The 23,743-nt window shown below is 51.5% G+C and overlaps 10 protein-coding genes across 10 annotated transcripts; 5 read left to right on the top strand and 5 right to left on the bottom strand.

Annotated features, from left to right (window-relative positions):
• Positions 1-96: 96 nt before the first annotated feature.
• BU25DRAFT_433434 (MFS general substrate transporter) lies at positions 97-2,588 on the top strand (the record flags this gene model as incomplete). The annotated part of the gene is made up of 7 exons (XM_033708778.1): positions 97-120; positions 166-409; positions 545-726; positions 785-799; positions 831-1,101; positions 2,089-2,254; positions 2,405-2,588. The coding sequence occupies 7 exons, from the start codon at positions 97-99 to the stop codon at positions 2,586-2,588; spliced, it is 1,086 nt and encodes a 361-aa protein (XP_033558696.1).
• Positions 2,589-2,805: 217 nt separating this feature from the next.
• Positions 2,806-3,538, bottom strand: BU25DRAFT_450590 (uncharacterized protein; the record flags this gene model as incomplete). Its single annotated transcript, XM_033709703.1, has 3 exons — positions 3,425-3,538; positions 3,276-3,374; positions 2,806-3,214 (listed from the first exon to the last, which is right to left on the bottom strand). The coding sequence occupies exons 1-3, from the start codon at positions 3,439-3,441 to the stop codon at positions 2,806-2,808; spliced, it is 525 nt and encodes a 174-aa protein (XP_033558695.1). The 5' UTR covers positions 3,442-3,538.
• A 225-nt stretch (positions 3,539-3,763) lies between these two features.
• Positions 3,764-5,149, top strand: BU25DRAFT_461035 (S-adenosyl-L-methionine-dependent methyltransferase; the record flags this gene model as incomplete). Its single annotated transcript, XM_033710401.1, has 6 exons — positions 3,764-3,919; positions 3,972-4,122; positions 4,171-4,270; positions 4,327-4,465; positions 4,559-4,721; positions 4,881-5,149. The coding sequence occupies 6 exons, from the start codon at positions 3,764-3,766 to the stop codon at positions 5,147-5,149; spliced, it is 978 nt and encodes a 325-aa protein (XP_033558694.1).
• A 2,240-nt stretch (positions 5,150-7,389) lies between these two features.
• BU25DRAFT_441906 (DUF1212-domain-containing protein) lies at positions 7,390-10,370 on the top strand (the record flags this gene model as incomplete). The annotated part of the gene is made up of 2 exons (XM_033709261.1): positions 7,390-7,938; positions 7,978-10,370. The coding sequence occupies 2 exons, from the start codon at positions 7,390-7,392 to the stop codon at positions 10,150-10,152; spliced, it is 2,724 nt and encodes a 907-aa protein (XP_033558693.1). The 3' UTR covers positions 10,153-10,370.
• On the bottom strand, positions 10,354-12,241 carry BU25DRAFT_433432 (alpha/beta-hydrolase; the record flags this gene model as incomplete). Its single annotated transcript, XM_033708777.1, has 6 exons — positions 10,354-10,376; positions 10,506-11,060; positions 11,110-11,303; positions 11,352-11,424; positions 11,476-12,112; positions 12,170-12,241. The coding sequence occupies 6 exons, from the start codon at positions 12,239-12,241 to the stop codon at positions 10,354-10,356; spliced, it is 1,554 nt and encodes a 517-aa protein (XP_033558692.1).
• A 1,979-nt stretch (positions 12,242-14,220) lies between these two features.
• Positions 14,221-14,709, bottom strand: BU25DRAFT_423967 (uncharacterized protein; the record flags this gene model as incomplete). Its single annotated transcript, XM_033708245.1, has 1 exon — positions 14,221-14,709. One exon carries the CDS (start codon positions 14,707-14,709, stop codon positions 14,221-14,223), a length of 489 nt encoding a protein of 162 aa, XP_033558691.1.
• A 298-nt stretch (positions 14,710-15,007) lies between these two features.
• Positions 15,008-15,934, bottom strand: BU25DRAFT_154586 (uncharacterized protein). Its single transcript, XM_033700654.1, has one exon. The coding sequence runs from the start codon at positions 15,766-15,768 to the stop codon at positions 15,109-15,111; it is 660 nt and encodes a 219-aa protein (XP_033558690.1). The 5' UTR covers positions 15,769-15,934; the 3' UTR covers positions 15,008-15,108.
• A 167-nt stretch (positions 15,935-16,101) lies between these two features.
• Positions 16,102-19,180, bottom strand: BU25DRAFT_461031 (glycoside hydrolase family 28 protein; the record flags this gene model as incomplete). The annotated part of the gene is made up of 5 exons (XM_033710400.1): positions 16,102-16,152; positions 16,203-16,705; positions 17,981-18,466; positions 18,525-18,870; positions 18,923-19,180. 5 exons carry the CDS (start codon positions 19,178-19,180, stop codon positions 16,102-16,104), a joined length of 1,644 nt encoding a protein of 547 aa, XP_033558689.1.
• A 1,547-nt stretch (positions 19,181-20,727) lies between these two features.
• On the top strand, positions 20,728-21,175 carry BU25DRAFT_461030 (uncharacterized protein; the record flags this gene model as incomplete). The annotated part of the gene is made up of 2 exons (XM_033710399.1): positions 20,728-20,901; positions 21,044-21,175. The coding sequence occupies 2 exons, from the start codon at positions 20,728-20,730 to the stop codon at positions 21,173-21,175; spliced, it is 306 nt and encodes a 101-aa protein (XP_033558688.1).
• A 109-nt stretch (positions 21,176-21,284) lies between these two features.
• BU25DRAFT_493497 (metal cation-transporting ATPase) lies at positions 21,285-23,743 on the top strand (the record flags this gene model as incomplete). Its single annotated transcript, XM_033711717.1, has 2 exons — positions 21,285-21,654; positions 21,705-23,743. The coding sequence occupies 2 exons, from the start codon at positions 21,285-21,287 to the stop codon at positions 23,741-23,743; spliced, it is 2,409 nt and encodes an 802-aa protein (XP_033558687.1).

The raw sequence follows: 23,743 nt of genomic DNA, 5'->3' as shown, positions 1-23,743 counted from the left end.
CACATCGAACAGTGAATATAAGAAGCGGATCGGTCCTTCCTCGCTGATTCACACAGCAGCGCCGTATCAAAGTTCGATTTCGAACAGTTGCTCGGGATGGCGCCGAACATCATCAAGAATGTACGTTTGCTCCCTTTAGCAGCCTGCCATTCTAACAGCACTCAGTTCCGCTCCTTCAGATGGGATTCCAACACCCATCTCAAATCCCACGAACGCGTGCTCCTCCGCAAGCTCGACTTCTCCATCCTGACCCTCGGCTGCCTGGGCTTCTTCCTAAAATATCTCGACCAAGGCAACCTCTCCAACGCTTATGTCTCTGGCATGCAGGAAGATCTGCGCATGTATGGCAACAAATACACATATGCAGTAACCTGCTACACTGTCGCCTATGCCGTCATGCAGATCCCGAGTAATATATTCGACCATCCTACTGGCTCGCGGCCGTGGAAATCGCGTGGGGAAATCTTACGCTTGCGCAAGCCAGAGTTAAGAACGTGCCTGAGCTGTATGCTTTCAGGTTCTTGGTCGGTTTTGTTGAGAGTAGCTTCTTCCCTGCGCTGTTGTGTGCCGGGGAGCTGGTACACGAAGACTGAACTTGCGAAACGGATTACAATCTTTCATATGACGACGCTAACTGGACGTGCCTTCGGAGGATATCTGCAAGCTGCGGTGCATAAGAGTTTGGATGGACACCATGGATTGGAAGGCTGGCGATGGCTCTATATCGTCTGTGGTATAAGTGCTCTTAGATGTTTCGTTGAAAATTTGGGCTGATCGAGCGCAGTGTATGACCGTCCCCGTAGGCTTCGTTACCTGATGGGTGCTCCCAGACATTGTACACAACATGCGCTTGGTTCCTTACCGACAAAAGCAAGCAAATCGTCATCGAGTGTGTCAAGAAAGCTGGAAAAGCAGCGCCCGCTAAGATCACCCTTGCCACGTTCAAACACGTCTTGACTGGCTGGCGATGGTACGCGTTCGTCCTAGGTAACGTGCTCTACGGTAGTGCCTGTGGAGTGAGCGACTATTTCGGTATCTGGCTTAAGTCTGAAGGCTTCTCGATCGTGGACCGCAACATCATTCTGTCACGGTTTAGACTACGTGAGGAGAAGCCGACTATATACTGGCCCTGGAAGTCGCTATTCCAGAACAGTATATACCAGGGTAATAGGGTCTCAACCAAGACCACAACATATTTAAACACACAGAATAGTGAAATACAACCTCAGTTCAATTCTTCAATTCTTCCCACATGCGTACGGATCACTCACAATCCACCGCCACACATTCCCACAAGAACAAAGCTACAGTACTAGAACAAAAGTTTAGTCGCAAATTGAGCTTGGGCCACAACACCACACAAACATGAAATTGCACGTTGACTTCACAGCAGATTTACTCAATAACCATGTCTCAATACAGTCAAGCAGTTAGCAGCAATTGATTGCCAGGTCAGGAATTATCTGTTACGATTCGTGCCTTAAGCAAAGCTCGTAGACACTAGTCAATTGGTTCTTGGGGATGAGCAGAGGTACAGAAAGCTGTAGGGGTTGACAGTCACCTAAGCAAGGCTTGGGTGGTCAGGGGTAGACTATCCGGGCGGGTTGTAATAACCTTTGTAATAGTCAGGTAGTCATCTAGTCAAAGACCGTGGCGACTGGTTGCAATGAGTAGTACAGAGTATACTGTCTGGCTCGAGAGCAAGTGAGATTCCAATAACAAAGTTGATTGACGAGGTTGAACACAATGCCATAAGGGCAGGCTCATCCCCGAGAACCAATCGAATAGTGTCTACGAGCTTTGCTTAAGGCACGAACCGCAACAGAGAGGTTCTGTGGAGGGTTGAAAGAGGCATGGTTAGCCATACCCAATTCATTGATAAAGGAGCTCATTCACTCAATGCCACACCGAATCTCTGCTGTACAGAGAGCTAGGGGATACCAGACTAAATACTAAGACTACACGCTGTATAAGCTGAAACCAGAACTACTTTTTGACTTGTGGTTGTGGAGATATTCAAGTGTGAATATTCACTGACAATGTTGATGAGGTGGTCGCAGCGTGCGCTGCGACCAAACTTTTGGTGAGCGACTGTAATATCCGGGTTCTGCATCGTGCTATGGGGCTTTTCGTACGATTACACAGGCAGCAAATTTGCATTTGTCTTCGGGCCGCTCGCGTATAGACTGATCTCGAACGGAATTTTGGCTTTTTGGCCGCCGAGTCAGAATGCGAAGCTGTTTGCGTTTTTGACGTGTGGAGTGCAACTCATGACTACTATCTTGCAAATCTTCTCTTCCGGTTGCAGATCTTTGACTGACGGTAACTCATAACTACACCTGGGCGAACGAGCTCTGCGCTGGGGACAACGAAGAGCGCACCATCGTCATCAGCAGCATGAAAGCATGAAGGGCTTCCAGTATGCCGTTGCAACCTGGCTTCCAATTGTAATCTTTCCCCAGACCATGGCTCCAACTTTCCGTTATGGGTTCCCTGGTACATTTGGCCTAGTGATTGCTGCGCTGATTGTCATCGTGACCATCCAACTCCTACAGAACCGGTCGTTGAAGAAAGAGAAGAAAGGTTAAGCGTCGGTCAGTGAAGGAGGCGATGAGGAGTCTGGCGTAGCGTGGATTATGCAGCAGACTCAAAGGATGTTGGTAAGCAAGCAAGGCGAGGGAGGTAGATGGTTCGATTTGAGTACTGCAAAGAAAATCATTGATGAGCTTGCTGATTCGCGGGAGAGGTGGCCTCCGTTCTTGGGAGGACCAAGAAGAACGTATCCCCTGGTTTACTACCGCCTCTCTACGCTCTCCAAAAACACGGAGTCTCTTGGAGATCGCTCGTACGTCCGACTGAAGTCTTGTTGAACTGTGATAGTGTTTCTGGTCTGAGTTTGATGCGCCATACTAGAAGCCGGCCCGAGGAATTTGAAGGGGCAATCCTGACTTCTGGTCTTGCGTGGAACGGTGGCAACGCCGTAAGGTCTTCTAAGCTATCTTTTCTTTGGCTGTTTTCGATTTCTGGTAGCTCCCAACCCAGAGTACCAGCCATCGTGGTACCGTCATATGGCGAGGTGCTGCTTGATTGGTTGTTGCCTTTCTTGAGAGCCGCGAAGCGTGCGTACTTTGATGAACCTTCGCTGCAGCAAATACGCATGATCGGCCGTAGCGTTGGAAGCGAGCCAGTGATTATGAGAATGAAGAGTTCGGCTCTGTATGTATATCGAATTGATAACCCATACTCAGACAATGGATCCAGTTGGATTGACCTACAGATAGCAGAGAGATATTTGTGCCCACGCATAGGTGACATTGGTCAACCTGCTGATGTCTCGCATATACCAAATCTTGGCCAACGTAGCTGAGGCAGCACTGCACTTCGTTAAGCCAATGATGTCAAGCTGTCTCAGGGATAACCTTACAAGTCGCCCCCGCACATGAGGAAGGTCAGGCTCCACTTGGTAGGCTGGAAATGCGGCCGTAGTAAGATTCATGAAGGCATTCTACGCTGGGCTGATGATTAGCAGATATAGCACCGTCAAAGCTAAGCCCCCCCCCCCCTCCCCCCAGACGTACCAGCCTGCAAAGTGCGCCGTCGTTGAGTGGCCATTAGTCTTGTTTCATCTTGACGGAGACTTTCAAGTTTGTGATCTAGTGCGAGCATGCTGCATTCCGACTCGTGCAATTGCCGCGATGATATACCTTGCAAACTCATCGGTTTTACATCTCGCACAAGTGTACGTTCGAAGCCGCTCATCATAATGGAAGCAACCTTCAAGGCCTTCGAGGTGGCCACCGTGGCCGCGCAGAAAGAAGGGATATCGGAAGAATGGTGCGCACGTTTGTTGACTACTGCTTTGAATCTCGTCAGTGGGTTGCAAAGGCCTGAAGAAACCTTGATGAGAGAGGCGTTTTGGGTATGTGAAGATCGTTGGAACCCGATGGTAGTTGAAACTGATCTCATTTTAGATGGGCAGGTTCATGGCCATGCGTGTGCTGCATGACCTGAGCATCTTCGACTATGTTACTGAAAAAGGTCAAGTGACATCCGGAGAGTTAGCCGAACTATCCAAGGCTGACCAAACATTGCTTGTTAATCGTAATTCTGCTTCCAATGTTGGTTCGAGCTGACGGAACGATGTAGAGCGTTTGCTGAGAGTGATGACAGTGAGTGGCCTTGTTGTCGAGCTCGATAAGGCTACATATGAGCCCAATCAGCTGACCATAGCCTTGACCAATAGACACATGAAAGGCATGGTTGAATACATGTGAGTAACTGCTGCCGCTCACAACGAGTTTGCTAAGTACTGAACGACTGTCACAGTTTTGATGGTGGCATGGAAACGATGGCCAAAGTCCCCGCATATCTTGCGGAAATTGACTACAAGAACCCAGATGATCAAGCTGAGGGGCCGCTGCAATACCGTTACGATGCACAAGGCCAGGGCTTGTTTCGGATTCTGGTGGCCGGACAAAACCTGCTGTCAGCCTTTTCTGCCTTCTTCGAAGGAGATTGTGATAATCAGCCTGACTGGGTAGATTGATTCCCTGTCCAGGGAAAGCTGCTCGACGATCCAGAACGAACAATAGTGGCGGGAGGCCATCTGTATGTGGATGTTGCCGGTGGCCGTGGTCATGATCTCTTCGCATTCAAGCAGAAGTTTGCTGAACACCCTGACAAATACTACCTGTTCGATCTTCCGCACATTGCCGAGGATCGTACGCTCGATCTCGGAGATTGTGTCGAGCGTGTTAGCTTCAACTTTTTCCAAGATCAAGTAATATCGGATACGTTCTGCTCTGTTCTCCTTTAGCAAGCCTAATCGGTATGCAGCTTCCCGTTATACTTCCTGAAGTTCATCCTGCATAACTGGTCAGACGAGAAATGTCTCGCTATAGTCAAGAACGTTACCGCGAGTATGAAGAGAGGATACTCGCAGCTTATCATTGAAGACTTCATTCTGCCTCCTACCGGCACGACTATCCTGCCTGCACTGTTCGACATGCAGATGATAGCTTTCCTGGTCGCGATGGAACGGACAGAGAAGCATTGGCGTGAGCTGCTGGGTGATGCGGGACTAGTCGTCGAGGGCTTCCATCTACCGCCTGGTGACGGTACTGGTATCATCGTAACAAGTCTGAAGTAGTCCCTACGATCAAGGATTCAGCTGCATACCCTCAAATGTTGTAGTCTGAAGGCATTTCAGGATTTTTTTGCGCGTGAGAGTGCTTGCTTGAGGTGAGTGACAAAAGCTCCATTGTTAGAAGTCAGTGAATAGCCTCGTTAGCCACTTTTACGTTGGAGTTGACATCTGCAAGGTGGGCCAAAAGCCCCCCGGGGGTGGAACTGCTCTCCAGACTCATCTCACCGAGTTTTTCCATGCACGCGTGCGGAGTACTGCTTGATGCAGACCCACGTTTGACGTCGGGAGGAGCCTTCGTAGCCGAGCCAGACGACTAGTAATACAGGTGATGTGAAGGAGTGGAGACGAGTCAGGACAACAAGCCAAGCTGTGTGGTTGGAAAAGGAGAGTCGGTCTTGTTGTTGTCGTCCGAGCGCACGAGATATGACGTAAGGTGGTGGATGGCTCTTTCCACATGCGGCTTGGCCCCTGACAACCTCAGGTGCATGACGATCGCCGTTGTCTTTGGTGTCTTTACGCGTAAATATGCGCGAGCTTAGGACGACTGCGACAACATTGTGGACACGGTGCGCGTTGTTATCAGACGCGAATCTTGTTGACGTGTTCGTGGTGTTGAGATTGGCGTGCTGCTGTTTTTGGCAACGCAGCGTCACCAAAGCACGGCATTCCTCGCAGTCCAACCATCAGAAACATGTGATGGAAGCACCGAAACAGCCATCGCACAAGCCAGCCCGTGTTGCAACTGTTGGGATCTGCACGCTGAGGGAAGCACGGCATGCACGGCTTTGATCCGGCTGGGCGGGTGACCGAATAAGCTTTTCCAGGTTTTCCAGGGTTTTCAGCCTCCTGTTTGCCACCAGGCGAACCACAACAATGTCCAAGCGGCTGTCATATGAGTAATGAACCCATCATGATTATGTCTGCCTTGAGGAACTCCAATCCTCTTTGCCGCTGCTCGCTGCGAGTCGTCGTCGGCTAGCAACATGTCATGACAGTGATGCAGCGTTGAGGGTTCTCGATCACGTCGTACTGCTCCACTAGCTATCATCACATCACTCCCACGACGGTCCTTAGTTTACGACCATTGGAGGACGCGCATCGCGAGGCTTGGAGACCCAATTATACCCACAGTGTTCTTATCTTGGATTCCCTCAACCAGTCCACCAAGAGTTTGGCACGGCCTGCCCACTTTTCTAACGCATTGGCTGCCATGCTTGGAATGGGCGAATGCAAATCTCCACCAGTAACGGAAGTGAAGCTCCTGAAACTGTCGTCAGTCAAGAGCGCCCTCACCGCGTCAACTTGCAGTGGAATGTCGGTGTTCTTTGACCAGCAAAAAGAGGGAGAATCACAGCTACGCTTTGGCAACATTTCAACGTCGGCCAGCTGCGGCAACCTCATCTCACGCAATCTTCGATACACTTGCGGTACGTCAACATCGGAATTCGCGACAGTAAGAGCCCTAAGAATATTCGGCGCCGGCGTCTGCAGCCACACCCGCAGCTGCAGTTTCGAGAAGTTCGGCTTACTTTTGGTGCGGCTGTCGTGATTTTTGGCGTTCCCCTCCCAAGTACCACATTCCCTGCAGCCGTAATCCACCGAGTATCTCCTTTGGGCTGACGAAGTCCACGTCGAACATTCTGGCCATTTATATTCACGACGAAAACTGGGTCTTCTAACGCTACGGCAGAATCTGTAAGGTTTCTGCTTGTTCGCTTGTCGCCCGGAAGCGCGAGCAGGCACATCCGCGTTGGTGGGCCCTTATCAATACCACGCAACCCTGCAAAGAAAGTGCTACACTACGACCTCCTGTTTCCAACGACCGTTAATTCCGTCATCAACTCCACTACATTTGTACCTCCTGAGGAATCCTGTCTTTGCTAAATTAACAATACATCGTCTTATCACCACCGGAGATTCTCAACTGTACCACCGTACCATCGCGCCCAAAGGACCCATATATACCCGAACGTAGAGCACTGATTGCTCCTTGCATCTGACATTACGCATCGGAGATCTGCCGCTAGGTGCAGCATACGGCTACGGTTCAAACCTTCCTGAGACTATCTGCCGCTTTCGGTTGCGAACTATTACCCCCACGTGCAGTTTTCCATATCCTGAGTCAAGGAGGCCAACGTTCTAGAGGTGCGTATTGACAACCTACGGGGTTTCGGTTCGCTGCCAAGAGAGTACTCTCCCAAGCTCCGCGCCCATCGGCCATAGGCCGACAGTATAATATCAAGATGGACCCCTTCCAAGATCCTGGGCTGTCGCACTCTCACAACACCTCCGAAGACCAGATGGCTTCAACCCCAGGGCGCAAGCGCGTCGTCTGGAGGGAAGATACCGCTGCTGAACGCCCGACGTCATCGGCGACACCTGAGGACAATAACACTGGCTCAGGTAGTCGCAACACCCCCCTGCAAAGAGCAGATCTCTCACAAGACGACCTCAGGAAGATGAGAGAATCTATCAAGATAGCCCTCTCAGAAGAATACCCACAGGAAGCAGGAGCCACTCCACCCGCTCGCGATGTACAAAGACCCCGTCCAGCCATACGGAAAGCTCCTCGCACGCCACCAGAGTTCTACCTCAATGATGAACCCAACCCCTTCGAGGATGAGCTTGAACGGCAACAGTCAGTCAGATCGAAGGCCAAAGAGCGATCGGGTCTTGAAGCTCACCGTAGAGCGGCAAAGCTTTCTCAGTCAATGGGCACCTACTCAGCTCCAGTATCTCGTCGCAACTCACAGGGCCAGATGACCCCGCCTTCAGTGGAACCTCAAAGCATGGTCAGTTCATACGAGCACACTGCTGAGAACAGTGAAGAGGAAGACGACGACGATCCCCAGTTTATGAAGCGAGCGTCCATGCTCCTGCGCAACCACACTGTCCGCAACGGCGGCGTTGGTCCAGCGATCAGCATGGAAGACCTGTACCACTCAGAGCCTATCCTCCAGTCCGGGCAGGTTACCCCAACAAACGCCGTCGAGGTCGAAGACGAACATGTCGCGCGCCCGCGAAAGTATCGAACTGGTGTTCTGGGGACGCTCCTGCAAGCCTCCACCGCTGCTGCTCAAGCCCCTATTACTGCCGGCCGATCAGGACGACCTTCTCACTCAAGGAACCTCAGCGCTGGGTACACATTCAGTGGAGCTTCGACCGCGGCCAACTCACCGACCTCGTCACCGCCTCGATCAGGGACTACAACGCCCCGCAGCAAACCATGGTACAGCCGTCACCACAACAATCAGTCTACGAATTCCATCTCTACGCTTGTCGGTAGTTCCGCTCGCAGCTTTGCCGCTCCTTCTCAGCAAGACCTGGGCAATGAGTTCGTCGAGCAAGTTAGGAAGACACGCCCAGGTATGGGTAAGCGTTCGAAGTCAGACGAGTCAGTAAAGAAGCCTAGGCGGAACCGTGAGAACGACCTGAAGATCAAAATTCACATCGCTGGCACATTGGCTCGACAGAGCTACCTTCGCAAGCTATGCAAGGCTTTGATGATGTATGGTGCGCCGACACATCGTCTGGAGGAGTACCTCAACATGTCCGCACGTATTCTGGAGATAGAAGCCCAGTTCTTGTACATGCCTGGTTGCATGATCTGCGCCTTCGACGACACATCGATCCACACTTCAGAGGTCAAGCTCGTCAGGACGGCGCAAGGTGTCGACCTGGGAAAACTGCGCGATGTTCACGAAATCTACAAAGATGTCGTCCATGACCGCATTGGTGTCGACGAAGCAACTCCTCGCTTGGAAGCCATCATGGGACGGAAGAACAAGTTCGGTCGCTGGCCACGAGTGCCCGTATACGGTCTCGCTTCCGCTACCGTGGCTCCCTTCGCCTTCAACGCTCGACCCATCGATCTTCCTTTCTGCTTCGTGTTGGGTTGCATCATTGGCTGGCTGCAGCTGATCGTCGCGCCTGGCAACGAGCTCATCAGCAACGTCTTCGAGATCGGTGCTGCCGTCATTACCAGCTTCCTCGCTCGTGCCCTTGGCTCCATTCGTGGCAGCGACGGAAAGGAGATCTTCTGCTTCAGTGCTATGGCCCAATCTAGTATCGCCCTCATCCTTCCCGGTTTCATGGTTCTTTGCGCTTCCCTCGAACTTCAGAGCAAGCACATCGTAGCCGGCTCCGTGCGCATGGTATACGCCATCATCTACTCACTCTTCCTCGGTTTCGGCATCACCATCGGCACCGTCCTCTACGGCATGATGGACAAGAACGCCACATCAAACACTACCTGCACCGACCCAATGTCTTCGCACTTCTACTACCTCTTCGTCCTGGCCTTTTCGCTCTGCCTCATGGTTGTTAACCAGGCAAAGTACAAGCAAATGCCGTCCATGGCCATCATCGCCCTCATCGGCTACGTCGTCAACTTTCACAGCTCGCAGTACTTCAAAGCCAACGCACAGGTCTCCAACACCCTCGGCGCGCTGGCAATCGGTATCGCCGCCAACGTGCATGCTCGCTTCGGTCGCCATGTTGAGAATTGGAGTCTGGATACTTGGGAGCACAAGTTGCGTCCTCGCGTTATAGCGCTGCGCAAGAAGTATCTTCGCAACCGCCACGGCGCTATTCGCCCCCTGCCTAAAGTCGAGCGCTCGGAGTACAGCACTGCCCACAACGACAGCGCGACGCATTCGCGTGCAAGCTCTGTCAGCGATTTTGTCCCCCATACGCGCAAGATCGGATACGGGCTCGCTGCTGCGGCCATGCTGCCTGCTATTTTCGTGCAGGTTCCCTCCGGTCTGAGTGTGCAGGGCTCGCTCGTCTCTGGTCTCAATTCTGCAGATCAAATTACACGAAACACATCGAGCACTGCGACTGTCAATGCTGCAGATGTCACCGCTAGCAGCACACTCAATAGCATTGCGCTTAACGTTGGTTTCTCGGTTGTGCAGATCGCGATTGGTATTACTGTTGGTCTTTTCCTGGCCGCGCTCCTTGTTTACCCTCTCGGCAAGCGCAGGTCTGGTTTGTTTAGTTTCTAGACGTTGTTACTTCCTTTTATTTACTGTGCCTCGTTAGCGTGTTGTTTGGAGTGAAAGAAGCGATAGATCTGCATCAGTGGCGTTGGTACATATGCATTTGCGGGAGTTAAGAAGCTCGGGCAGCTATAGTTAGTTAGATTTCGGTGCTGATGTGTTAATGGATTGCACACCCTGGTTGCCTGCGAGTGTCTCGATTAAAGATTATGTACGTTGCTCGTAGTCGTCTGATGTAATATGTGCATTTGACTAACATCGGCTTCATCAGTCACTTGATATGGGGCTAACTATGCAGGCCAATATTTACTTGCGCCATACCCTCTTCACCCTCCTTTCAGCAGCACTGATGTACGCACTCGGTGTGCTCGTAGGCGGCAAAGCAACGTAAGGCTCAGTATGCGTAACCTTCGCCGTCTCATTCGTGCTGTAATCATTCGTAACAACCTTGCTTCCATCAGCAATGATAACATGATTCAAGACACGCTTGAAGTGCTCCAGACTAGCCACAGGCTGATAGTATGGCACCTTGTGCCCCGCCTCATAGATCCTCGTGAAGCTGAAGTTACCATACTCGCGTACCTCACCGTACTCTACACCATCGACAAGAAATGTCGTGTAGCCGGTAGCGTTGAAAGCGGCTTTATCAGTGTGGTTGACAGCAAGGGACACGGCTTCGCCGCCGAACCAGTTGCAGATGTAATCTGTATCTCTGTAGAGCAGAGCGACGCGGACGCCGTAGCCGAGAAATTCAGAGAGGTCTTCGATGAAGGAGTAGACAAAGTCACCGGTGGAGGAGAAGCCGGAGAAAACCTGCGATGGACTGGAGGTATAGTTGATGTTGACGCCAAGGGCTTCCTGGGTGGAGGCGAGATTGAGGAAGTCTTGAAAGTACTCAGGTGGCGTAGGGTCGTCTGTGTTGCATTAGCACTGTGATCGCGTAGCTTCACGTTTATCGCATACCGTAGGGATGACGAATATCGTAAACACCACGACCACCAAAGTTGTAGTAGGGTTCTTCGACGAGTGATCGACAAAGGGTCATTGCAGTAGAGCATGTGAGCTGGCCATCTTCGGTGCTGCGGTTCGATTGTTTGCAGTACTCGATCTGGTCGTTGCAGCCTCCAGGGAAGTAGAATGCTTGTTTCGCGAAAATACTGATCAAGGTTAGTACGCTCTAGGGCAGGTAGTGACGATCGACTTACTAAACTGTGTCGTTATACGCGTTGATACCATAGGTGTTATTGACAGCGAATTCAGGGTAGTATGGTCCTTGAACTGGAAAACATTAGCGTTAAGCCGCCACGAATTGATCAGACAAGGACGCACTCTGCCCATTGATGATTCCGTTAATGAAGCCAAGAATGTCCATGTGCAGTTCCACACCCTTAATTGAGCCATTGCGAATGGCCTCGTTTTGCTTGTAGAAATAGTTGTAGAAGCCCGGTCCGTAGTGGCCCCCGTAGCTCTCGGTCCACAAGTTGAAGGTCAAATTCCTGATGTCTGCGTCAAGCTGAGGGGAGAGCTCCATAAATTCTTGCAGAGTGTGCCATGCACCAACAGCGGCAGCTTCGGTGGTGTTTGCTGTGTCAAAATCAACGAGCGAGTATCTGTCCTTGTCGTCTGCTTCTGTGGTCTCGTAGGAGAAGCCTACACCAACAGGCTGACTCAGGTAGAGCATATTGCTGTGCTCGTTCCAGGAGTAAGGGTTCAATTTGGTCTTGAGATCCTCGGTGACATTGCAGGGTCCATGTTTCTGAAAAAGGCCGATTAGGCTGTCACTTCCGGGCCCTTCATTCAACCAGAGCGTGACCGGCTTCTCTTGGGGATTCTCGCGGGCTTCAAAGAACCAGAAGAACACGTTCGTCTTCTCATTCAAGCTAATGTATCCGGCATAGTCGTCGACGCCTTCAGTCGTCTCGCAGACACCCTGCTTACCGGGCTGCTTGTAACGAATCTGTGCGCCCTGAGGCGAGGTGATGGTCGTGACACCGGTAGCATTGGCAGGTACTTAATGCTCCACGAAATAAGTCGCACGAGCACTGATGAGTGAAGCAGTCGCCCAAATTGTAGCAAGCTGTGTAAGGTGTGCCATGTTAGCGGTGTGGAACAATAAGTTAGTAAGAAAGTCACCTGTCTTTGACGAAAACCGGCCGTTGGCCTGACTTTGTACCCGCACCACTACAGGAGACAGCGGTATCGAGTGCATCTTTCTATAGCATTGCTTACCCTGGTTGCCTGGCTTGTGCTGTTAGGAGCTTAAGTTTTGTGGAGCAGGGACTCGTTTCTTACAGTAATTAGACCCAAGAATGCAACTACTTCAATACGAACTGTAACTATTGGCCGGATAACCATGGGTAGCCTCAAACGTGGCGAAGATTGCAGCGCGGAGCGGTACCGATGCTATTGTTCTTCGGGTGCGATCTGTACGTCACCACGAATCTGCCGTACGACTTTTCTCAGCACAGGCTCTGCAGGTTTTGCTTCTTACAGGAAACTTCGAACACTGCAATCTTAACTTCACCGCTGTTACTGTACTCCCCTCAGCTTTTCTTCTCCAATGCCTGCGCGAAGCTCCTTCAATCGTGAGCGTCGTTGACAAGCTGCCCGGCTAAGCTTCGAAGGTGCTTACTGGACCAGGAAGGTACGATACATGGCAGCGAAACAAGACCTAATGCCAAGTGAAGGTGAGCTTATCATGTCGGCATGCGAAGCTTGAATACGTCATGAACATTGATGCATCTCGAGCGAAATTTGTAACGGTGCCGGTGAGCTATGAGTGTCGTGTATGGAGAGTGTCAATAGGCACGTAATAGCACATGAGGAAATGAGTAAGAAGGTGTGACTATGGAGAGTCGCAATATATCGTGTGCAGGAACTGGGGAAGCTAGGGCTTAGTGGGACAGATTTGATTAGCCAGTGCCGGTATACCATAGGTATAGGGCATTGACAGAGAGAAAGATGGGAACGGCCTCGCGAATCACACGAGAGGCTAGAGTCATACTTAGGAGGTCGCAAGGCTGATGTTCATAATCTACAGCGATTGCCTTCTTCACTTGCAGGAACATGCCGGAAAGCCTGTCAGAGGATGTAATTACGTGGCTTACGTCACATGATATTCGGTGGTTTACGAGTCCGGATACCGAAGTGGTGGTTCCGAGTTAGACCGGTAGTGCAGACTAAGGGGTGCATAAAGCTGTTACCCCTGCAGAACATCGCTAGAAGTCAAAAAACAACGACATGTGCCAAAGTGTCGGCTGAAAAGAAGTTAGACATGTCTCATTGGGCATAATGCTCCGGTGCTGTCTTCCAGTAACCAGGACATGACTACGGTAACTCGCTTGCCAATGTCAGTTGCGGTTACAGGCCTGCCACGTGGTGACGTCGAACCGGGACGACCGAGACCTGGAGACAGCGAAAAAAGGTGGAAGTAGTTATACGCGATATACGATGTGTAAGCTAGGCTCCACTTGCGTAGGCAGGATGAAAACGTTGGGGTACGATGAAAGAATGATAGGGAGGATGAGGGTATGGGCGTTGACTGATGTTTCTCTCGTTACAGCATTGAAAAGTTTCACAGAGATGTGCATTGCCAATTTAGCGAACTAATCTAGTATTGCTATGTTGTGGCGGATCGTGAGTGATCAGTACGCATGTGCGGAAATATTGAAGAATTGAACTGAGGTTGTATTGGGTGAAGCTACGAACAGTATGTATAGGTGAGTAGCTGTAAACAACGCTAGTGTGACGTGGCAGTCACTCTCATGGCAGGTGAGGTTCGACAGGCAGGAGCACCCTAACCGTGACACACCCTAAACCGTGACATATGTACTAACATTCAGTCTTTGCTGAAAATGGTTCTTTGGTCATATTGCTCTTTTCGAACCACACCTAATGCGCCACTCGCATTTGTAAGGGTATTCGAGGAAGAGAGGGATCGCATTGTGTCTTTAGACATGAAACCCTACGAGCTTATGAGGCGTCTCATCTCAGGTGAGCTTACTATAGAATAGTACGTACTTGTCCAGAACCGTTACAACATTATTTTGGCAGTTTGGCCACGCGTCACTCTTACTATTCTGGCTGTGAAGCTAGGCTTCCGCACGTCACTCTAGTATCTCCAGTATGGCAGGCGATAGCTGGCGCAGGAGGTGCAGTCGCAATGGCATAGATAGTTGACTGTAGTCCAGAGATAGTGATTGTGATTTGGCCCGTCACAACAGAAGTCTGAGTGACCATCGTCGTCTTCGTCATAGTAGACTGCAGCGGTGTCGGTGTTGCCGTTGTTGTCGGCGACGAGGATATCGCAGACAACACAGCTTGTCCTTGCTGGATGCTCTCCATACTTTGACTGATGAACATAGCGGCAGCTACTGTGCCTCCAATCATCGCCAGGAAGCAGACAAGGCAAACAATGATGCGGGATTTGTTATTGCAGATGATGGTGCTGAGATATGACTTTTTCTCGCCAGGGCGATCGGGCAGGCGATTTGGAAACTTCTCGACTTCGGGGCTGTTGACGTTCTCGAACTCGTTGGTGTTGGGCAGATTAGAGGGGGCCATTTTCAAGATCGGTGAACAGCTTGTTTGGATCGTCAGTTGAGGTAGTGTCTAGAGAGAATCTTGCTAGGTACAGAGCCGATATATGTATACGGCTCTGGGACAAGGTGCATTCACAGTGCAAGTAGGGCTATTGACGCACAGTGTCGATAGCCGAGTGCCGGTCGACAAGAACTCAGGATGCTACCAGTGCGAAGGGACTGTACTCTAGAATGGCAATTCACAGCACTGTGACAGGATATGGACTACCTCATATTAGTAGAGACGTGCGTAAAGCACCTTGGTTACTTCTTTTCACCTTCTTCATTTACACCTATGGTATAGGATTGGACAACGCTTATCTTCGACGCGCTTGAAGCTTCACTAACAAGAACCATTCAATCAGCACATGCAGATTATCCTTCAAGATCGAAGAGGACAAGACACACAAACCCACTGAGACCGCTTGCTAACCTCGCAATGTGTCTCATGACCATCCCATGAGGGACAGTGCTCCACGCACTGATCCTTCAGTACCCAGGCTCCGGAAAAGAGGCAGTCGCGAGGCGATGTGTCGCCTGATGGGGCTTCTGAAGGCGCAGGTTTGTTCGGTGTTGTCGTTGCAGGAGCAGTCTCGGCCTGAATCGGGCGAAGTGGTGCCTCTAGCTTGACTTCTGCACGGGGTGTTGGCGAGAGGATGATTGTGGAGGTAGCCAGCGCAGGAGCGACGAGGAGCGGCACGCGATTGGTGGTGTAGACGAATGTAGTAGCGTTCTCGTAGACAGTTTGGACCTTGAGAGGGGCTAGGGTGGAGTTATTTGCAACGATAGTGATTTTCGGAGCTTCCGCGTTCCCATCGTCGTTCTTGCGCGTGAGAGCAACGCCCAAGAGGACCGCAGCGATGACGAGCAGAATGGTCATGACAATGCCACATGCAATCAGAACACGCTTCTTGCTGAGGAATGAGCGACGGGTGCCTGGTTGATGCTCCAGGTCGCGCGGATAGTGTGGATGGTTTGAATCTTGATGGTCAGCGGGAACGGGGACTGGATCCGACGATGTCGTGGTATCGTGTGAGGCCATGGTTTGTAACGCAAGTGCGGTGTTGTGTGGTTGATGCTAGGTGTTGTATGGAGTCCCTGAGACCTATGCGAAGGTTTCTGATGTAGGGAGTGGCCTAGTGCGCCATTCACCAACAATGAGGCATCGTTTGTTTGCACAACGCATGTGGGGCACAGTAAACGCAACTGTGCTGACCCACATGCACAACGACCGACCTCAAACCTGTGGCGTGGTTAACCGCGAAAAAGCCACCGAGAGTCGGGAATTTGATGCGCTGAAGTAGCTACGGTAGCATGGAAGACAATCGTGCTTTTCGCTACCTGGCATCTGAGCATTGCGTGCGAGTACTCCATATCAGCCGGTGACCCTAGGCGGCGACCTGTACCTGAGCTTCCTGCCGTCGTCCTATTTTCTTTAGCTTTATTCTTGCAGGAATGTCCGTGAGTCCAACGCACCTTCAAAAATCTTTCAACAAAGCCCTGACACGAGAAGTGCGCATTGCTAGGCGTGATCAAATTCTTCAGCTCGTAACGCCAGATTTGCTGTCCATCTTGGAACCGTACATTCGAGCCGGGATCAATACAGATTGCTAGTGCATAGCCAGCTCGTCGCAACCGTATTAAGGTTGGGAAGATGATGTCCAGTACGCGGGCTAGGAATTGAGCTTGTCGCTCCTGCAGATTTATTGACTCTGAGAACCATGGCAGTGGAGACTCAAGAATAACATAGATCTTTGCGCCAGGTCGTAAGAGAAATAGGTACTCCATGTTCTTTAATAGTAGGCTCTGTGGCGAAGGAATTCCATTCGCATCTGCTGTAGGCCGCTTGTCTAGATCGCATTGGAGTATCTTGAAGCTCGCTTTCCCAATCAATTCTTGTCGCAAGCAATGCAAGGTAGTATCGACCTGAGCAAGCAGGTGTGGTAGGAAGTCGAGACTCGTGTCAAAGTCGAACCGAACTGAGCGATACCAGGATTCTGTCAGCTCACGAAGGGTTGCGTCTCCAGTAAAGTCCTTGCTCCAGTAATGTCTCGGTGCTTTCGGATCGAGCGTGTTATAGTAATGGAACAATCGAGCGTGGACCCCGTCTTCAAGCAGCAAATACCCAAAGATCATGTCCCTGAGCTCCCTTGGAAGGCGATGTTGTACGGCCAGGCATACACTGAGGCATGCTTTTTTCGATTGCTGCTCTTCCAACAGTCTCAACATTATTCTTTGGTTCTTCAAATCCATAGCCCGGCTTCTGATACACGCCATCGTAGGAAGGTCGCGGCTTTGCTTAAAAGTCGAGTATCGTGAAAATTGAGAAATGACCCTGTGTTTACACGACCCAGCCCAGACGTTGCCGGGTAAAACCGGTCGTGCCAACAAGAATCTTCGCCGATGGCGGCATTTCCGAATGGAGCCCGTCATGGTGTTGTCAAAGGCAAGTGGCGCGAGGCGGTGTAGCCGCGTCAAAGAAAGACAACAGCGCTCAGTCGTGTGGGAGGAGGAGAATGGACATTCGGACGCCAAATGTTGCATGTAAATGACAGAGCTGGATATTTTGACGCGTTTGTTATCTGTGTTGAGCATCCGACATTATTGCTAAGGGTGACGTCGAAATAACACCGACGCCTTCCTCCACAATTTGCAGAGGACTCCGCATCACAGCTTCCATGTTGTACCAGTGAATGGACATATAACCAGATACTAGATAGACTTCTCCTCATCTCCTGCGGTGCTTCTTGCCGACGTTTGGATCCGAAAGCGTGTCCTAACCATTCTGCGGAGTCGTACCGAGGTTGCGATTACAGGGTATATACATCAACATGGCGTAGAAAATAGGACCGAGATGCCCAGATGCCCAGACAGCTGAGGAGACAGATCAATGCGATAGATGACGGATGGTCAACTGAGGAGTCGAGGAAAGTGGAGGTTCGCGTGAGGGGTGTCACTAGTGTGTCTCGATTAGGAAGAGGGGTCTTTCCGCATTGTTCTGATCTGATATCCTCCATCCCCTCTGCACCACAACAGCTTCCGTTAAACTTTCGCATCCCCGCATCAACAACCTCCGGTTGCGCTTCCACCAACACAGACCTGTCCCGTACACTCCCAACCCTTGTTCCCGACTACATTTCCGCAGAGATAATTAGGTACCGTGGTGCCGTTACCAGCAAACCTTACATCGACATCGCTCAGGGTAATGTTTGTGCACGGCGCAGCAGCACTGCACTGCAGACTCACGACCCTACGATCCTTTGTTGTTCCTTTCAAGCCCTGGATGTTGACATCTTTGACTTGGAACTGGCTGTTGGTGCAGTTGCCTACGCCAGGTGCGCCACTGAACCTTGTACACTGACTAATTGTGAACAAGCCTCCACGAGCATTCTTCACAGTCAAGTTCTTCAACTGCATATTCTGAGCGAATCCAAGACCACCGCCTCCACCATTTGGAGGAAAGCCAACTTGGTCGTCTGTCCAGGTCTTGACATAAAAAGCATGCAGCGTGTCTTCGAAGTAAACATTCTCGGCGCGGATGTTCTCTACAATCTCGAACTGGTCATTGTACTGCCCGATAGAACCAATGGCAATGCCAAGTCCGTGGTAGAAGTGCGAATCGAGGATCGTGATGTTGGTGCTGTTCGCCTTGGCGGAGAACGAGTCATCGCCATTGTAGACGGTCCAGTTTTTGAAAAGGAGGTTCGAAGAGAAGAATGTGTCAACACCGTCTGTATTTGCTGTGAGGGCTGTAAGTCTGATGTAAGGAGGGGTACTGATCATATCCAGGTGACTCACAACTTGACACTACGTTACCAGTGTTGTTAATGAAGATGTCCTGCCAGACGCTGTCATAGCTGTGGATGATGGCCATAGTCCACATCTGGCTTCTCAAGAATCTAAGACCCTTCACGACCGAGTTTGTGAGTCCGTTGAAGGTGATCTGAAGTGGTCGGCCAGGGTAGTTCGATGTGTTGGGCTGCTGCTTGATCCATTGATACCAATAGTCGCCATTCCCGTTCAGTGTACCGACACCATGGCCATCGATACGGACATTGTTGCCTCCAAGGACGAAAGCCGTGGACTGATTCTGGTAGCCGACTGGAAGGGACGCGTTCAGCCAGTACTGGATGTTGGTGCTCCACTGATTGATGTTAGACACATACTCAGCATCGACGTTCCACCGTCGGACTCACGAGCAACTGTCCTTGAACATCGACGTCGACGTCCTCCAGATCGGTGATATTCAGAACCGAGTTGACGTAGTACGTTGTGGGGTTAAACACAATCTTGCCATGGCGGCCACACTCCTTGAAGGCTGCTCTGATTGCAGGTGCATCGTCAGTCTGGTTGGTACCGCTAGCTTTGACGGTGCACGTCTTGCGGCTTTGCTGTGGGCTTGCACCGCACTGTACAGCGAGCAGCGCAATAGGAAGAAATTGTTCAAGTCTCATGTTGACGGTTGATCTCGGATTCTACAGATATCGGTAGACGTATCATGACTCCATATATTGCTTCGAGTGTTGGGATGCACAACGGTGAGTGGTATTTTGAAAACGGCTCTCCTTCTGCTTTCGGTTCCATCCCATCGACCGGTCGGAACTTCTGCCTCATGAAGCTGCGAGCAATAAGTGACATGCCAGAATGCGGGAAGTACTATGCGGGGGAATATCAAACCCCACGGTTCCCGAGAAGTCGCACGAATCGGGAGGTTCCCTGTCCTTAGCCCGACCGTTGATCGTAAAGATCTTGGAACAAACTTCTCGTGGCTCGGTCCTCATTCACCCGAACTTTTGTCCTGAGATCAGGCACCTCGGTGTGTTTCCATTCATGTTCAACGTATCGAGTTGATTTTTGCATCCTTACTGCCGATGTCAGCAAATCTATGACACCAGCGAAAGTTCCACTGTAGCCTCCACACGCGTGTAGACGGTGTATTTCACGTGCATCATCATCAAGAGGCGGATACAGGTTCTTGTCCGTTCCCATTGGCAGTGTGGCCCGTCAACGCAGCATCTTGAGTTGCGAGAAAACTGTGTCATAGATGAAGAGTTGAGGTTACCATAGGTAGACCAGATATAGAAACAAGGTCAGAACACAAGACATTGACAACAGCATTTACACGACCATGAGGGTGCAGCGTTCAAGAAGGCCAAAAGCTCAGATCGAGAAGGCGCTTCTTTTCTTGATGTGTTTAGTCTACAGCATTGCACAGTCTTGCACAGTCATCGCTCCCAGCCTTTCCCTCAAACCACACTAACTACAAACCGGCAATGAGCAACAAGTCTTGCATATCCCCTTCATCACCACAACGGACCGGCCAAACCCCATAACCATTACTAAAAACCAACTCACGTGCACGATACGCATACCAAGACCATTCAGACTAGGAGCCTTGGCTTCCTCTTGCGGCCTGCATTGTTGATGACCTCGGTGACTGCAAACATGCCGAAGCTGCGCAGTGACGAAGTGGATTGGGCTCACGACAACTGCACGACAACAGGTCGGCAATTTGAGTGAGCGATGACAATGCAGTGGATAGATCGATGGGTAGGCTGGCATATGGCAAAGTATGTGAGGCTTGGCTTCCTGGAGAGGGAGAGTGTGAGACAACAGACCGGATGCTCGATCGCACAATCGTTCTCCGTGAAGGTGTACAAATGTCTGCAAAGGTTCATAAGGTTTTCATCATCCCGATCGATACATCATCGTCTTCAGCAGATAACCACCATCCTGACTTTCGGTTTCCCGTCGTCGCTTCGACTTGCCTACCATAGCACCAACCTCAAAATCCTCTGATGCCTCGTCCCCCTTCTCTCTTCCTTACCCAGTGCGCACCCTTCCCCACACTGAAGTCGTTCAATACCTATCCTCAAACCCAGAGTCCGGCCTCGGCGCATCTGAAGCTTCCCAGCGCCTCTCCCAACGTGGCCCGAACGAGCTCGAGCAAGGCGCCGGCGTCCAACCGCTCTGGATCTTCATCAAGTAAGTCTTCAGCGCCATGACCCTCGTCCTCCTCCTCACGCTCGCCGTCTCTTTCGGCATCCAAGCCTGGATCGAAGGCGGCATCTTCGGCGGGATAACCATCTTCAACATCTTCCTCGGCTTCTTCCAAACCCTGAAAGCTGAGAAGACCATCGAAAGTCTCAAGCCGCTGGGGAGTCCAAACGCAAGCGTCCTCCGCGACGGACGAACAATCAGTCTCCACTTCTGAAATCGTGCGTCCCTTCCCTTTCCTTCCCATCCTCCACCGTGATGATGAGAGGACGTGAAAAGTGCTGATAGAAGATGGACAGGTACCGGGCGACGTCATCTAGTTCTCAACCGGCGACTCCGTGCCCGCCGACATCCGCCTCCTGACCTCCATCAACCTGAAAGCCGACGAAACGATGCTGACAGGCGAATCCCTCCCCGCACTTAAGAATGGGAACACGACTTTGAAGGCCTGACACCGGGCCAGGTGATAGGCTGAACATGGTGTTCAGCAGCACCACCATTGTCGAGAGCCGCGGGTCTGGTGTTGTCATTGCGACTGGTATGATTACGGAGATCGGATAGATGGCGAGCGCGCTGAATGGCTCCGGTGGTGATGCTGAGGTGAAGATGTCGTGGTATATGCGCTTTGCTGGGCAGGTGGGCAAGTTCTTGGGCTTGACGGTGGGCACGCCGCTGCAGAAGAAGTTGTCGGAGTTGTTTCTGTGGCTGTTTGGTATTGCGGTCATCTGCGCGATTGTGGTGCTGGGTGCTAATAAGTTCGATTCGAGAAGGGAATGTCATCACCTATGCTATTACGACGGCGATAGGGACTATTCCTGTGAGCTTGCTCTTGGTGCTGACGGTCATCATGGCGGCGGGCACGTAGAAGATGCTCGAGAGAAACGTTATGGTTCGAATGTGTCGAGCTTGGAGGCCTTGAGCGGTATCACTGGTGAATGTCCCTGTCCTCATCATTGGAAACTGTATACTGACCGATCATAGATGTGTGCTCTGACAAGACCGGAACAATCACACAAGGTCGATTGACTGTTCGTCAGGCTTGGCTCCCAGGTGTTGGCACTTACCTTGTCGAAGCCGGCAGAGAAGTGTGCAATCCTTCCCCTGGCTCGATAAGCTTCTCGCAGACATCTCCGCAGGACCTCGATGCGTCGAACGCCGTACAAGAGGTGAAGAACCGGATCTCCATCCGTCCAGGACTCGAACAATACCTCAACGTCGCGTCACTGGTGAATCTAGCCACGCTTGAGCAAGTCAAGGGCGACAACAAGAAGCCAGGAGAACGGATCGCTAGCGGTGCGCCTACCGAAGTCGCTATCGAAGTCTTCGCTGGTCGTTTTGGCTGGAGCAGATCACGCCTAACGCAAGGTCCTAAAGCTGTCTGGAATATCGTTGCCGAATTCGCTTTCGATTCGGACATCAAGAGGAGGTCAGTCATCGCCACGCACCTACCATCCGGTGAGCACCGAGCGTTCACCAAGGGTGCTGTGGAACGCGTCTTAGGTATATGCAATACCGTCGCTACACCTGGTGACGATTCGAAGGAAACACGACTCGAAGAGTCCAGGGGCACAGAGATCCTCGACAACATGGAAGCAATGGCATCTCAAGGTCTGCGTATCCTCGCTTTCGCCAGCAAACCCTACACTGGCATCCTTCCAAACCCTGACATCGAAGACGAGAATGGTGAGGACGTACCTCGCGATACCGTCGAGTCTGACCTGACATTCTTGAGTCTCATCGGCATCTACGACCCACCGCGACCTGAGTCGAAGCCCAGCGTACTCGCGTGCCAGACAGCTGGTGTCACTGTCCGCATGCTGACAGGAGACCATGTTGCAACCGCACGCGCTATCGCTGGCGAGGTTTCGATATTACCGCCTGCTGCAGAGCTACGCATGATGCCTGCAGACGCAGTCAAATCGCTCGTTATGCCAGCCGCTGACTTTGACGCGCTCACCGACGCGGAGTTGGATGCTTTACCGCAGCTACCACTGGTAGCAGCACGATGTGCGCCCTCGACGAATTTCCGCATGATCGATGCCCTCCACAGGCGTGGAAGGTACTGCGCGATGGCTGGCGATGGCATTAACGACGCCCCTTCGCTCAAGCGATCAGATATCGGTATCGCCATGGGCTCCGGCTCGGATGTAGCGAAGGAGAGCAGCGATATAGTGCTTACTGACGACAACTTCGCATCGATTCTCAACGCCATCAAGGAAGGCCGCCGTATCTTCGACAACATCCAGAAGTTCCTCCTTCACGTCCTCGCAGCCAATTCGGGTTTTGTCGTCGCCCTGCTAGCTGGTCTCGCCTTCAAGGATGCCACAGGAATCTCTGTCTTCCAACTGAGTCCAGTAGAGATCATCTGGATGCTGGTCGGTACCGGCGCCTTCTGCGAGACTGGCCTCGGCTTTGAAAAGGCAGTCCCTGACATCCTCAACCGGCCACCCCAGAACATGAAGTACGGCGTCTTCACCCCAGAGTTCTTCGCAGACATGCTCGTATACGGCTTCGTGAAGGCAGCCTGCATCATAGGCACCTTCGCCGTCGTCGTGTACGGCTTCAACGACGGCAACCTGGGCGTTGGCTGCACTAACGACTACTCCGAAGCGTGTCAGCCCGTCTTCCGAGCGCGTGCGACCTCATACACTATCACGAATTGGGTGTTCCTGCTCTTTGCATGGCAGCTCATCGATACGCGTCGGTCCCTCTTTGGTTTCGAGCAGGGTATAAAGCATTGGGCGCAGCACCTGTGGGGTAACAAGTTCCTCTTTTTCTCGGTTACTATTGTGTTTATTATAGCGGTGCCAACGCTGTACATTCTGAAGCTCAACCACATTGTCTTCCTTCACGATGGTATCAACTGGGAGTGGACGGTGGTGTTTGTTGCTGTGATAAGCTATCTGGGCGGTGCAGAGGTGTGGAGGTGGAAGTGGGCGAAGCGGGTGTACTTCCGCCAGAAGCAGGGTCGCTCTAACACCGAGACAAGTCCGTCTGCACAAGGGCCTTCTGCCGCATAA

The sequence above is a fragment of the Macroventuria anomochaeta genome (genome assembly GCF_010093625.1).
Source record: "Macroventuria anomochaeta strain CBS 525.71 unplaced genomic scaffold BU25scaffold_30, whole genome shotgun sequence".
Taxonomy (NCBI): domain Eukaryota; kingdom Fungi; phylum Ascomycota; class Dothideomycetes; order Pleosporales; family Didymellaceae; genus Macroventuria; species Macroventuria anomochaeta.
This window is presented reverse-complemented; position numbering and strand designations above follow the sequence as displayed.